Here is a 13,348-nt window from a genome sequence, read left to right as displayed (position 1 = left end):
TAGACAGCTCCAGATATACCAGCCATAAACTCCTTATGCAGTTTGCAACCAGCCCTCCTGCCGTAGAAGACATCTAAGATGCATGCAACCCATAGTCTTGGGCTAAATGAACTCAACAGTCATCTTGGAAGGACAGCTATTGACAATGGAAGTTGTATCTATGCTTGTGTAGATATCTGTGTCTCTATATACATACATTTTATGTGTATAGTTGGAAAAGACTAGGAGTTGGGCATGATGTACGTGGTATAGAAAAAGTGGTGGATAATGTCCTGTTTCCAGCCAGGAGAAGGTTAATTTCTGTAGTAGCCAGAAGAAGTTGTGGCTGCAATTTGATGTGGATGTGCAGAGGGAGTGACTGTGTCTGTAATCATCTCTTAAGTTTCTGTCTCATTTGGATTACAGCAGTCTGCTGACCTGTACTGAAATTCTGTGCCAGCTCACATCATGTTCTGGAACTGGGGAAGAGGTCCCTTCCATGTCAGGGTGGCATGGCTATGGTCGGGATGTGTCAGGCTCTGCGGTGAGCATTCACGTGTGAATTGCTTGCCTCTTTTGTACACTTCTGTTCTTAATATCATTGCTGTAAAAGTTCATTTCTTATCTCATTGCTGTTTTCAGTCTCAACCAGTGATCTTTACCTTTTGTGCCTCCAATTCTCCTTTCAGTGGGAACACTTGATGGAAGAATACCATTCCCAAACCATAACAGGTTCTATACAGCTTCAGCTCAGGTAGAAACCATGAAAAATGTCACTGGAGTGCCCAATCTACAGCCTGAATTTGACTTCTGGGAATAATTCAAATGGCTGTTTGTCACTCCTGCAGTGTGAGGAAGCCTGCATGTATTGACAGGAATTGGATTTGTGGATGAAGAAGCAGTTCTGGAGAAACTTTTGTAGCTCGTTCTTGTATGAGCAAAACACAGCTCCTTCTGCCGTGTGGTGAATGTAGGTGATCTAACTGAGGATGTCTTTGTTGACAGGGGAGGACAATGTGTAGTTAGTTAATACTGCAATACCTATTGCACTAAAGTAGGAGTAATGATAAAGTAACTGGTGACTTTTAGTTGACAACAAATAAATGATGGAGAAATTTGATGTGGATATGCAGAGGGAGTGTCTGTGTGTCTGTAAGGGTCTCTTAAGTGTCTCTATTTCAGATCACAGCAGCCTGCTGACCTGTACTGAAATATCTTCAGATTAAATTCTGGTTCCAGAGGTGTTATTCTACTATTGGGATATTACTGATTGTAGAAAGAATATTTTTTTGAACTCTGAACTCTTTTAGTCTCAGATTTCACATGATTTTTATTTTTCCTTTCATATAGTTATACAGCACTGTTTGGAATGTTTGCAACAACGTAAACAAGTTTGTTGGTGAGTATAACATGGATCCTTGTTTTTGTTAATTGTCGCTTTTCTTTAAGCTTTTGAAATTTTGCTTTAAAATTCAGGTTTTTCTTAAATACTATCTATCTACAGCGCCTCTGCAAGACTTTATCTACATTAAATTCTTATATTCTTAAAGACTGCCATTTTTTCCTTCAACTGAAAATACACAGACTCATTAAAATAGGTTTTCATCAATGTTGCTTTATTTAGGAAAAACCTGATTTATTTTATGTGACTTAAACCTTTTCCCAAATTCTTTTTGTTTGTTCAGTGTTTAGGTGCTTGTTTTTTATCTCTAATGTGTTACAGGAAAAGAGGGGAAACCAGAACAGCTAAATGGGACATGATCAAATGACTGAAAATAATTGTTTTCAGTAATGAGTATTTTCTTTAATTGCACTTGGTAATTCAAATAGATTTCATTATAGAAAAAAAATTTTTTTTGTTCTATTGTATTGCTTATATTCATAATTTCTCCTTCCCTGTTGGTCTATCCCGGTCTCAGCGCCAGTTTAAACTGACAGCACAGTTACATGAGATGTTGCTGAGGAGATGAAAATTATGTTCTCCAGGTCCTGTCATCTCAGGGAGAGAGTGAGGATCTTGTTGAGAGGAGGGTCAGTCATGTAACACCATGGTTCTGTCTGAGGAGTAGAGCAAATGTAGATTTTTAATTGTGTCAGTTCTCTTAATCTGCTTGTATAAACTAGATTAAAAGTAGGAGACTGAAATCAAGTACTTGGTTTTATGGTTTGAGGAAATGACGGTGGTGAGGAATCAGCCGTTTAGCATTCTTGTTACAGAGATGTTAAGTATCAGTTTAGGATACACTTTCCATGTTCTGTGGCTCAGGGTTCACCTGTCTAGTTGTTAATTGAATCTGGCAAACTTTTAAAGCATGTAAGTGCTGATGAATATCTAGTTGAGGATTCTACATTGTGCAAGTAAGAAGTGCATGTAGTCTGGTGTCTTGTTTGAAAAAGGTGTCTTTTGGATAGAAGGGATGTAATGCAGTATTCTTTGAAATTTGTTGCAGTGCCAGAAGGTCTTCCTGTCCAGTTTGAATCTGTCATGTGTGTGCTCCTGTTACTAAAAAAAAAAAAAAAAATATTCCAAACCCAAAAACTTGCCTGGAGATCTAAGCATTGTGGTTTGAAATACCAGTGTGAGGGACATCATCTGAAACTTATGGTCAGATCCAAAACCAGCCATCTATCTGTGAAATGGTACACAAGAACAACATGAGGGAGGAGCAGATGTTCTTGGATGACCAGAAGCTGTTCTTAACACATTTAGCAGGTATAGGGGTTTTATAAGTATTTATGTGTAGGGTAAAATACAGGAAGGCATATTTCATGGTAGCACTGCTGCTGTAGTCAAAACTTGCTAGGCAGAGGGTGTTTTGTCTGCAGGCATTAAAAATCTGTAGTAATCAGCTTCCTGTGTCAGTGCCAATACAGTTTTTAAGTGAGGCTTATGAAACTTCCACATAGTCTTCATAAGATGCCAATAGGATTGTATAGTATAAATGGTGTCTGTAAATACTGTTTTGCAGTCTGATATCATACCTTTTCTCATCTGCAGGTGTGTGGTTTCAGCACAGCATGGCTGTGGTCATCCACTTGCAAGGTGTTCCGATTGCGGTGGGGACCATGGACTTCTCTGGACTGACCATTCTCGATGGGGGCATGCATAATGTAGGGGGTGAACTGGGTGAGGCTTTCATCGTTTTACCATTGATGAAGATGTTAGGCTGGTGTCATGTGTGCAGATCATAAAAGGTCAAAACAAACTACTGCAGAGTAAAAAAAAAAAAAAAAAAAAAACCCTCCTGATGTGCAAAATGTGAATGGACTTAGTCCTTGGCAGTTTCATACATAGATGTGGCAGCAGATTTGGTGCAGTGGTGCTGAGGAGGATGGCAGAGTCAGCCTTAGCCTTAGGCTTTGTGGAATCAACTGTAAATGTGCTTTGTCCTAGAAGGAAATGGAACAAGCTTGTGTTGCTTGTGTAGGAGTGGCAGTGCTGCCTGCAGTATCCTAGGTCAGCAACATCTGTGCTGCATCTCCAGGGAACCCAAGACAAGCTCTGTCTAATTGCTTTTACGTCCTGGTTTTGCCAGTACTTTTTATTGCCTGTCATACCCGGTAGTCTTGCTGAATCGCCACCAAGGTACTGAGTGCCTCCTAGGAATTGGAATAGCAAGCTTCCCATCTAGAATAAAACATAAATTTTCAGTGTAAAGTAGTACTATATTTATGCAAACTGTCGAAGTTGGCTGTGCTTCTTTATCAAGTCAGAGAACTATGGGGCTTTTTTTTTCCATGCTGTTCCTCTTTTCTTTATTGTATCCGTATGGCAGAGGAAGGGTAATCCCGGGGCTTGGCATGGATACACAAAAGAATGAAGGAGATAGGCTGAATTGTGGGGTGAATTGCATTTCTTCTGAAGCAGCCCTGAGAAAGTATGAAGTTTGAAAGTGGGGCTGATTTCAAGGCAGGGGTTTTGGTGTGACACTTTGTAAACAAATGGTTTAATCGCTCAGCAGGGATTTGGAAAATAGTTTTTGCCTGGGTAGGTGTGGTTTGGAAAAGGCTGCAGTGATTTTTCAGTTTCCACAGAGGAAATGATAGAGGCTGTTACTAGTGAAAGTTTGCCATAAATGCTAGGGTTTGCTCTGTCTAGTAATATGAAACAGATTTTCAGTTTCCAGAGGAGCCCACTTCTGTTGGAACTTGGTGATATGCCAGGTTTGGGGCTCAGCATTGACAGAGCCTAAAACTGGAGAGAGTAAGAACAGTTATAGGTGAAGGTGTACAGGACCTGCACTGTTAGCAGAGCAGAAAGCTTGTTTTAGAAGTCAAAAATTGTAATCCATGAAGGGATCAATATTAATGTATTTTCCTCTGCATGGCCCTGAGATAAGCGTACCTTCCTCATTTATATCTGTCTCTGAATAGTTGAGTAGTCTTTAAAAGTTCATCTACATTATAATGACTTTGATGGCGAAGCAAAGATGATCCCTTTTAAACAACACGTTTTCTTTCAATGATACAAATTTAGAAACATTTTCTTTTGGAAGTAGTGACATGTCTAAACCCTGAAGTATTTGCTCCTGAAACAGATTTGATCTTCATAAAGAAGTAAGATGTTTTAGAGAGAAGCCATACAGCTCTTGGGGTAGGCCTAGTCTGCTTGTTTTAATCATGGTCTTGAATATGTGGCATAAATGTATTCTCAGAGTTACCAGAGCGGAAATCCTGCTCATATCTCAATTTAGGTACCAAGTTAGTAAAAATTGATTTTCTGCTGAAGAAAATTTTAGAATTCTGGCAAAGTGTTCTTATTTCCAAGTTGTAGCTATGACTGTCTGATCAGTTTGAGGTTGTTTGTTAACAAGCTGTTTTGATGTAGTTCAAGGTTTTTGAGCGGTCCTTGCAGGAGAGGACAGAGGCTGAAAGACAAAATCTTGAAGTAGGCAAGCCCCTACTTCAGTGCTTCTTTCTGTGCTTCAGTGCTTCTTTCTTCAGTGTTCAGTGCATCTTTCTGAGAAATTAAGTTCTCCATATGGTCACGGTCATGGTGGTGAAGCATATTTCAGCCTTTTGTGATGAGCCATATCATGGCTCCCAGTGAAGGTCATGTCTCATGGTTTCAGTCTTGTTCTAAGGCTGGATGTTTAAGGGTAAAATGCATGAGATCCTCTACTGAGTAACTTGTCTCATGTAATGCTCTGCCAAATATGCATCTGCTTGAGGAAGTTGTTCCTGAAATTGGCTGCAAAGGGAAAAGCCAGCCTGCTTTCGTGGTCTGAGGAGCAGGACTGTTGGGTCATAGTTCAAGCTAGTGGTAGGATGTGAGAGAGAACCTAAAGCAGCCTAAGTTTTGTAACTTAGGAGGGGAAGGAAGGGAAGACTTGGGAGGAGGGGGCAGTGATATGAGATTTTTGCCCATAAATTTTTTCCTCTCTTTCAACTTTGTGATCCTCTGTCTTCTAACAAGCTTGGCCAAGTTAGTGAAGTGCAGTATGTGTGTGCTTTGACTAATAGTGTTAGCTGACTAGCTGTGTTCAGATTTTCATGGAATCTGTTGCTTCTGTAACTATGATTAAATGGCTTTGGTGGTTTTCTTCAGATTTTCTTTTAGTTGTGATACTCATATTTTTAAAAGTATTTGACTGAAACTATAGTAAGACCTTCCCCACCAAAATTGGTGTGTATTTATAGAAGTCCTATTGCATGCGATCCTGTTACTGAAGTCAGGAGATATATATGTTCCTCTCCAGCCCCATGTAGGTGAGCTAAGATGAATCCCTTGCATCCAGATGGCAGCTCTTACTGAGGTGGACCACTGCAGGAAGCTGCAGTAATGTACTGACAGTGTCTTTGGGTGTATGTTGGTTTTGCATGTCCCTCCTTTGTGAAAAGGAAAAATAAGTGTATTAGGGAAAGAATCACCTTGGAGCTGTCATTTCATCTGTGAGTGTTAAGCAAAATGTGTGTCTGCTCCACATTTGGACGCATGAAATTCTGTTGTTAGTGTGACAAAGGGGTATGATGTAAATCTGCAAGGAAAATAGTGGATGTTTGAGGGGTAGGTGGATAAACCTCTTAAAAATAAAACGTAGCTTTGCACTTGTTGCTTAGGGTTCTTTTTTTTTTCCTACATTCTGATGCAAAATAAACTAAAATCTGAACTCTTAAGTTTTTCTTAATTTCCTTTTTCGATTAATAGTTACAGACTCCCACCCCAACCTTTAGAAGACGGCACTGATTCAGGTACATGCTGGGTGAACTCAGTCTGTTACCAGATACTACTCTAGGAAATTAATTTTTTTCAGTTCCTAGGTGGCTAGAACACTTTGCGTTTTGGTGTGAATCAAGCTTATAGGCAACAGTATTTTTCCCCCATACCCCTGCAGGCTTCTTTAACAGAGGTGAGGATCAGTCTAAAAGCACTGCTTTAGAGGAAGGCAGCACATGAGCTTTTGGTAGAGAACTTTCTTTGCAGTGTGGTGGTTGAATGGAGGTGGTTGGGCTGCCTGTGTGGCCAGCCCTTAGCAAGTGGCCTGGCTTAAAAAGTGTGGTGAAGGAGTGGCTTTTCCCTGTCGTAGAAACTTTACGAGTTTCCTAAAGATCTTTGATTTCTGAACCACACGTAAACTTACAGTAGTTCTTCACAATGTTAATCCTTCTGTTGATGCAGCTCAGTTGATACCATTGCTGTTTATGCCTTATGTGAACCAAAATGCTGGTGCTTGTTTCTATGCATGTCTCCTTGCTCTTGTAGTCTGAGACTAGGTTTTTTGTTTTAACTCAAATCTATTTTGTCCATCTGTAATTGACTCTTCAAGATACAGCCTTAATATAAGGACAGTGATACTGAATAAAACTTACTTGTGTTTTTGGATCTTGTGAGCTTGAAGATTACAGGAATAGATAATAATTTGTATCTTATAATTGTGGGAAACAGCTGACAAAAATCAGGAAAAATAGCTGTTGACCAGGCTTTTTCACTACATGTACCTTGACAGAAACTACTTCAGCAAGATTTCCTAAACTTCTATATTATCTGTTGGAAACATCTTAATGAAAACTATTTTTATTTTCTGGTTAAAATGGTAGAGAAGTTGGATGAAAGCAATGCAAATAGGCAAGCAGTATAGAGAGTCTTCTAAAATGGGTTAAAAAACCATACATATTTCTAATATCTTTGAACTTTATTGCACTTCTAGTGGTGAGGTGACAGTGTTCTACAGTGTTTCACTAATGTGGTAGCTGTTGAAAGATTGTCATTGTTTTTGCCACTTTGTTTTTGCCCACTTCCTGTTTACTGGATTCCTTGTTTTCATCAAAACTGGGGGGGGGGGTGGGGGGGAGGGCTAGGGAGAAAATATTGTGGAACTTCTGTCTCAGCTGTGAATAAACATTGGGTTGCATGGTTCTTAATTGACCTGGAACTTGGACCAATGGACAGAGGCTGAGCTTCACTCTTTCATGGTCCAGTAGCTGCCATTTTGAACACATTTTTGGAATGATTCTGCACACTGTCACTTGGGAACCCTTGTTTAAAAGAAAATTGCCCCCTTGCTTTCTGCAGACTAAAGTTACAGTGGTCCCTTAACATCTGGCTTCTGGGGATTATAGTGCATAAGCTTATTTTGTGTATGTCTTGATTAGTGATTGATATTTAATTGCATTTTTCAGGGGAATAAAATCAGCAGTGTTGATATTACAAAATGACAAAACATCCTCCGAATAGAAGAGGGATCAACTTTGAGGTGGGAGCCCAGTTGGAAGCCCGTGACAGATTAAAAAACTGGTATTTTTTTAAAACCATTCATATTATATTAATTTTAAGTCTTTAATATCTTATACATTTTGTATTGGTACAATATTTAGAGTCTTAGTCATTGATTTGTAGGAAAGTAGTTAATTTATAAAAGTTTATATACCAGTGATTGAAATGGGCAGTGGATACTGATATGTTGTGCTGGCCCTCAAGAAGTGTGCTGGTGCTGTGTCTGGGAATAGGACTGCCCCTAAATGTAGTTGGACTTGAGGCTCTCATTCTCATGAATTCACCCTCTAAGTTCTGTGATATATATAGTGTTGCAGAGCAGACACTATGGAAGAATGAATTCTTTGCAGTACAGAATATCCTTGCTGCTTCCTTTCTCAGTCCTGTTGTGAATTCATAGGATTTAAAATCTGATTGAATGTGTTAGGCCTGTGCTCATATGAGGGTGGTCATCTTTAGACTTAAATGTGTGCAGAAACATATTCCATGCTAGCGAGTCTGGTCTGGTGCCTGTCTTGCAGCCCTCAGCTCTAAGGAAGAACACTTTCCTTCACTAACCACTGCAGTAGGAAGAGGGAAGAGAGCCTAAAAATTACTTGGGCTGACTTTGAACTTTCTGACTGTGTTCGTTTCAGGTAGTCAGCTCAAAATTTAGGATTTAATGATTCTCAGTGAATGAGAGGTAAAATGAAAATTGCCAAAGACATCTTAAATACAGGAATTAATTTGGTTTTGTTAGCTCCTGTAGGTAACATCTCTTTCCAGAAATCAACTATAGTTGACTTTTATTAAGAAGTCTGTGTAGGTTAGAAATTATTTGACTTAAAGCTCTGGAACCTGCCAACAGGTGAAGTGTGCAAAGTCAGTATTGAAAACTATATGGACCTCTTAGAAGGATGGAGCACTGCCTTAGACACAGGGGATTTATTCCAAAACATCTCAGTTACATGCAGAGCATGTACACCCCAGGTACAAGGGCATTGGAATTGTGAAAATGAGTAAACAGAGCTCTTTCCATAAAGACTGTGAAGTGTGAACATTAAATTATATTTACATATTAATTTGGCTTACCTGTGTATCCAAGAGTTGTGTGGGTAAGCACTGATCTGAACCTGCTTGCATCTTGGTGTTCTTGAGTTTTGTTAGTACAGCAAAAAAATTAGTCAGGCTTACATAAGTAAGATCTCTTAGCCTGTCTGTAACGTAGGCTTTTCAAAGATACAGTTTGGTATAGCTGGTGTTTGAGTAAGGCTAATAACTCTGTTGTGACTGTTATCCTTCTGACATGTTTACTCAACAACAGTGTCTGAGTCTGAGTGTACATAGCTCTTGCACGGGAAAACTTTTTTTTTCCTCTGCTGCTTTCATCTACCCCTGTGTGACCAGGATGACCCCATGGTGTGGTTACAGTGCACTCCTATGGGGGCACTGGATTTTCTGTTTGCTGACACTTGCTTTTCCCAGTGCTAGACCTTTGGAGGTCTAAGCTTTTCTTGTGTGTACTTTTGTTGGCACTAAAACATCAGAAGACGTCTCATGTTTGATTGAAGTGCTTGCTTTGATTTCTGTGCTCAGTACCAAACACATCAGTCAATTCATGGGCCACTATTGCCACTCCATTGGCAGTGATGCTTTGGAAAATATTTTGTTTCAGCATGCCTTATACTTCTCTTTCATGGCAGTGGCTTGTGCCCCAAATTGCTAGTTAAGAACTTCCGGGGTATTTGGATGTGTTGTCAACCCTAGTGAAGAAAAAGCTTTGTATGCCATCAGAGTAGTCAATGTGGAGCCTGCTCCTTGCCAAAGTGCAAAGTGAATTTTGCATCTTTATAGCTTGTACCAGAGGTTGCTTTGTTGTATTTGGAATCATAGCGTGTTGGAAGTGCTCTGCAATCCTTGGTGCAGTTGTCTGTCATCTCCTATACTTGAACTCCTGGGAGTACAGTGAGTACTTTTAGTGCTTGGCTTAAGTTCTTAGGGCTTGGGTTGATGCATCAAAGCTGTCATGGAAGATTTGTGTCTGTTGACCTCGGGTTGCTAAAGGTAGAGAGCCTCTGTGCATGCTGAAAGGTCTCTTAATACACAGTGCTGGAGTTCAGAGGGTGAAGGAGGGGGACTGCTACAGTAGGGCCGCCCTGAATAGAGGGATTCCAGAGGGGTTGCTGTAGCCATGGACATGGCCCAGCTGAATTGACTTCCTGAAACTTTTTGCATTGGGTCATTTAAACTGATTCAGTGCTGGCTAGTTGCATCCTGTCTTACTGAAAAGAGAATGACTGCACTGGATGCTTGCAGTAGGCAAATGATGTTACCTTGTGTTACCTTGTTGTAATGACACATCCAAGTTTTTCTGTCTATTGTCTAAGTAAAATGGATGTGAAGGGACTTTTCTTCTGGTTAGAGCTCTTGAGTAGTATTGAGAGTATGGTGCTACCCTGCTAAGGTTCAAATTGTCCGTCCTATGAGTTCAGTTTGTAAGAATAGACTCTGTGGGGTTTAGTTATGGGGATAAAATAGGGACAAGAGATCTCTAAAGATGAGTTTTAGAACGTGAAGGTTTATTGCGAAAGAGCATGGGCGTGAGAGGCCTGCTGGGCTGCAAGCAGTCCAAAGCAGGCCAGAGAAAAGAGAGAGAGCAGAAAGAAGAGAGTGAAAGAGAGTAAAAGAGAGCGATTTGCTGTTTACAATGCAATAAATCATCTTCTCTGTTGAATATTCTAATTCCCTTAAACCAATCTAAGACAAGCTACAAACTCTACAGCATTTACATACAACCTATAAGAATCATCGCATTACCATACAGGGTCATGTTTCAAACCTTAAAAAAAACTACCTTTTGGGATTTCTACCAGGCAGGTAGGGTCTGCTCTGACCTTTGGACCTGCCTGGGCAGAGGGCATTGTTCTGTCAAGAAGGGGGATTACCTTCCTTGGCCATACCATTGTTCTCTAGTTACTCTACAACTCGAACCTTGTCTTCATTTCAACCTTGCTCATATTTTCCATATTCTCAGCATCTTTTGCAAGGTAATCATATCTATAAGGCTTTCCTATTTCATCTTCCCCAACATCAGTTGTTCATGCTGTCAAGAATTGGTCTAAGTACTGAAAAGATGAACCACTGTAGCTGTTGTTGTTCACAGTGCTGGTTCTCCTGGATGCTTCCTTTCCTCTCTGTTGCTTTGACTGCATTAAGCTTGTCTCTTCCTAGTTCCAAGGGAGCGGGGGTTTATAGCAATTCTTTTTTGGTATATAGGAAAGGAGAAGAGAGACAGACTAGTCCAGGGAATTTCCAGATACTTACTTCTTCCCAGAAGAGGATAGTTTTACGTGTCTACCATAAACCCCTTTTCATACTGATTGCGGTGTTTTGACAGTTGTAGTCTGAAGTTGCTCGTCAGTGCTAACCACATTCAGAACTATGCTCTTTGAGCTTTTGATTGCCACTTAGGATCTTTGAAAACTAATGCCAGCAGATTGGGCATCTTAGAGGTTTTCCCTTTCTGTTTAGCCAGTTCATAAGTCCTTGAAAGGTACAAGCTCATAATTTCAAATTTAGCTGGAAAACTGCTTATTTTGCCTTCCTTGTATGTTGCAACAAGTTGTCTCTGATTTCAGCTTGTTTTTCACTGTGTTTTAGATCATTATTTAAATCAGTACAGTTTGGGGTTTTCTTACCCAAGATCAACTAGCCGTCTTGAATACCCATTGAATCAGCTGAATACTTCTTTTGTGGTTTGGAGGAGGATTTGTTGGGCCACCGTGGACATATCTCGGTTGTACTCTGGGGCCTTAGCCAGGCTTCAGCTGTTAGCCTTTCACTTTGTGTATCCTCTCGTAGTATGGTTTTGTTGATAAACAAGTCTGAATTTCTTTCAAGTTACCTCTGCCCCTTGGTATGGTCATGGGCTTTTCGGAGGATGTGTATGGGTAATGCTCTATTACCTTTCTGTATAGGTCTGTGAGCATTTGTGCCTCCTGATGTGTCCTGATGTGGTGTGCTTGCTCAAGGTTCTCCGATGGGGTACAGATGTGGGAGGAAGGAAGCCTGGCTTGTCAGTGTGTGGCGCTTAGGGTTGTTGAGAACCTGTTAACCTTTCTTCTTTGTTTTGGAGCTACCGGTGCTCTCATTTGAAAGGAAGGTGCTGTCGAGGAGAGGGAGCCTGTCAGAGTTCACAGATAGATTTAGCACAGCTTCTAAGAGGTTTACTGCTCCAGTCAAGAGCACTGTGTGTTTGTTTACTGCTGTTCATTTCTTCAAAAAGAGAAGATGTTGAGGCTTTGCAGCATGTTCTTCAAGAATGGGCAGGCAGCTAGCTCTAGCTCAACCACACTTAGTCAGGTAGACTGAAATTTGGTCTCGTTGTCAGATATGTTTTTCATTATGATCTCGACTCCCATCACTGAGGTGGGATAGGTGTAGATGGCACTGATGTGTGGTTCCGGGATGACAGTTCTGGTGGAGAGAGTTTCTTCTCTTGATGGATATGAAGTGGGGAGCAGTCTCAGATCATTGAATTAGTTGGCTCTTGGGCTTGTCTCATCTCAGTGGTAGAAAATGGATTGTGTTTCCCAGAGGTGATTATCTGCATGGGCAGGATTATTGGCTTGATACTGAGTCAGCACTCTGTCCTTTTTATCAGCTTCCCCCTTCATTTTTGAGAATCTAGACAAGTCCTAGGCATACTGCAGTCCCAATGGCAAGAGTACCCTTCTGGCTACTCTTTTTGTGAGAGGATCTGGGATTTCTTACCTGGTTTTGCTGCACTCAGATTGTAGGGAATGGGATACTAATTTTTGTCATTACCTGTACTTAGTGATACCCAAAAATAATCTGTGTTTGGTAGAACTACATTGCAACTGTGACTATTGCCCCCTCATGAACTTGTGGAGGACAGTACTTGAGTAACCTAAATATAAAATATCTTGACTGTTACAGGAAGGAAGTTTCATTTTTTTCCAAGAAGCTGGTAACCAGTTAGAGATGTCCCTGCTATAAGTATCTTCCATTTGAGTTCCTCTCCTCCACAGCCTTAACTGCATCCATTTTGGTAATACATTGGGATGAGCTAGTGGCACGGCTTAAGTGTGGCAGTGCGTGTAAGGTGAGGCCTTAGTCTGTGGTTGCAGTGTAAGTCTCTAGCATGGCCTGTTTGTAGCTCTCTGTGAAATTATCACTGGACAGGTCTTAGATCTGCTGAAGGCTTTCAGCTGTAGGTAGGTTTCATTTCCCTTTTTGTAGGGTTGTAGAATGGTAGCCTGACTTGGCTACCATTTGAGTCTTAATTTTGCCATGTCTAGACTTTATTGTTAGCATCAGGCTTGATCGTTTTGAGATGCCACTTCTTTCTACTACTTGTTCTGTTTTTTAAATGTGGTTAACCAGGTAAAGAGTATTTGTGGATTTGAGTTTTGTTTTCAGTCCTTTTTTTCAAGAATTCACTGAGGCCTTGCCTTTCTTCCAAAATACTAAAAACACCAAAATACGGAAATTTTCTCCTGCTGTGGAGGGGAAAGCACTGTACTTGGAATGTTACCTTCAGTTGAGGTCGTGAAATATGCTGTGATTCTGAAATACTAAAGTTACAAATTACCAATGCAATTCAAAGAAATACAGTTTACATGGTTTTCCTGATCAGAAACATTTGAATTTGAC

At 40.4% G+C, this 13,348-nt stretch overlaps 1 protein-coding gene across 16 annotated transcripts in view; it reads left to right on the top strand.

Annotated features, from left to right (window-relative positions):
* Positions 1 to 13,348, top strand: part of PHF20 (PHD finger protein 20) — an 80,729-nt gene that overhangs the window by 9,970 nt on the left and 57,411 nt on the right. For 10 of the 16 annotated variants that reach the window (XM_085079539.1, XM_085079531.1, XM_085079532.1 and 7 more), the window contains exon 3: positions 1,330 to 1,378. The exons of 1 other annotated variant lie outside the window; for it this stretch is intronic. In XM_085079539.1, the coding sequence (XP_084935665.1) occupies positions 1,330 to 1,378 (49 nt within the window). Of the gene's footprint in view, positions 1 to 1,329; positions 1,379 to 2,977; positions 3,107 to 7,599; positions 7,715 to 13,348 lie in introns of all 16 variants that reach the window. 5 more of the 16 variants (XM_085079540.1, XM_085079534.1, XM_085079535.1 and 2 more) reach the window with 3 other exon arrangements.

The sequence above is a fragment of the Lichenostomus cassidix genome, chromosome 20 (genome assembly GCF_008360975.1).
Source record: "Lichenostomus cassidix isolate B80296 chromosome 20, HeHo_3.0, whole genome shotgun sequence".
Lineage (NCBI taxonomy): Eukaryota > Metazoa > Chordata > Aves > Passeriformes > Meliphagidae > Lichenostomus > Lichenostomus cassidix.
This window is presented reverse-complemented; position numbering and strand designations above follow the sequence as displayed.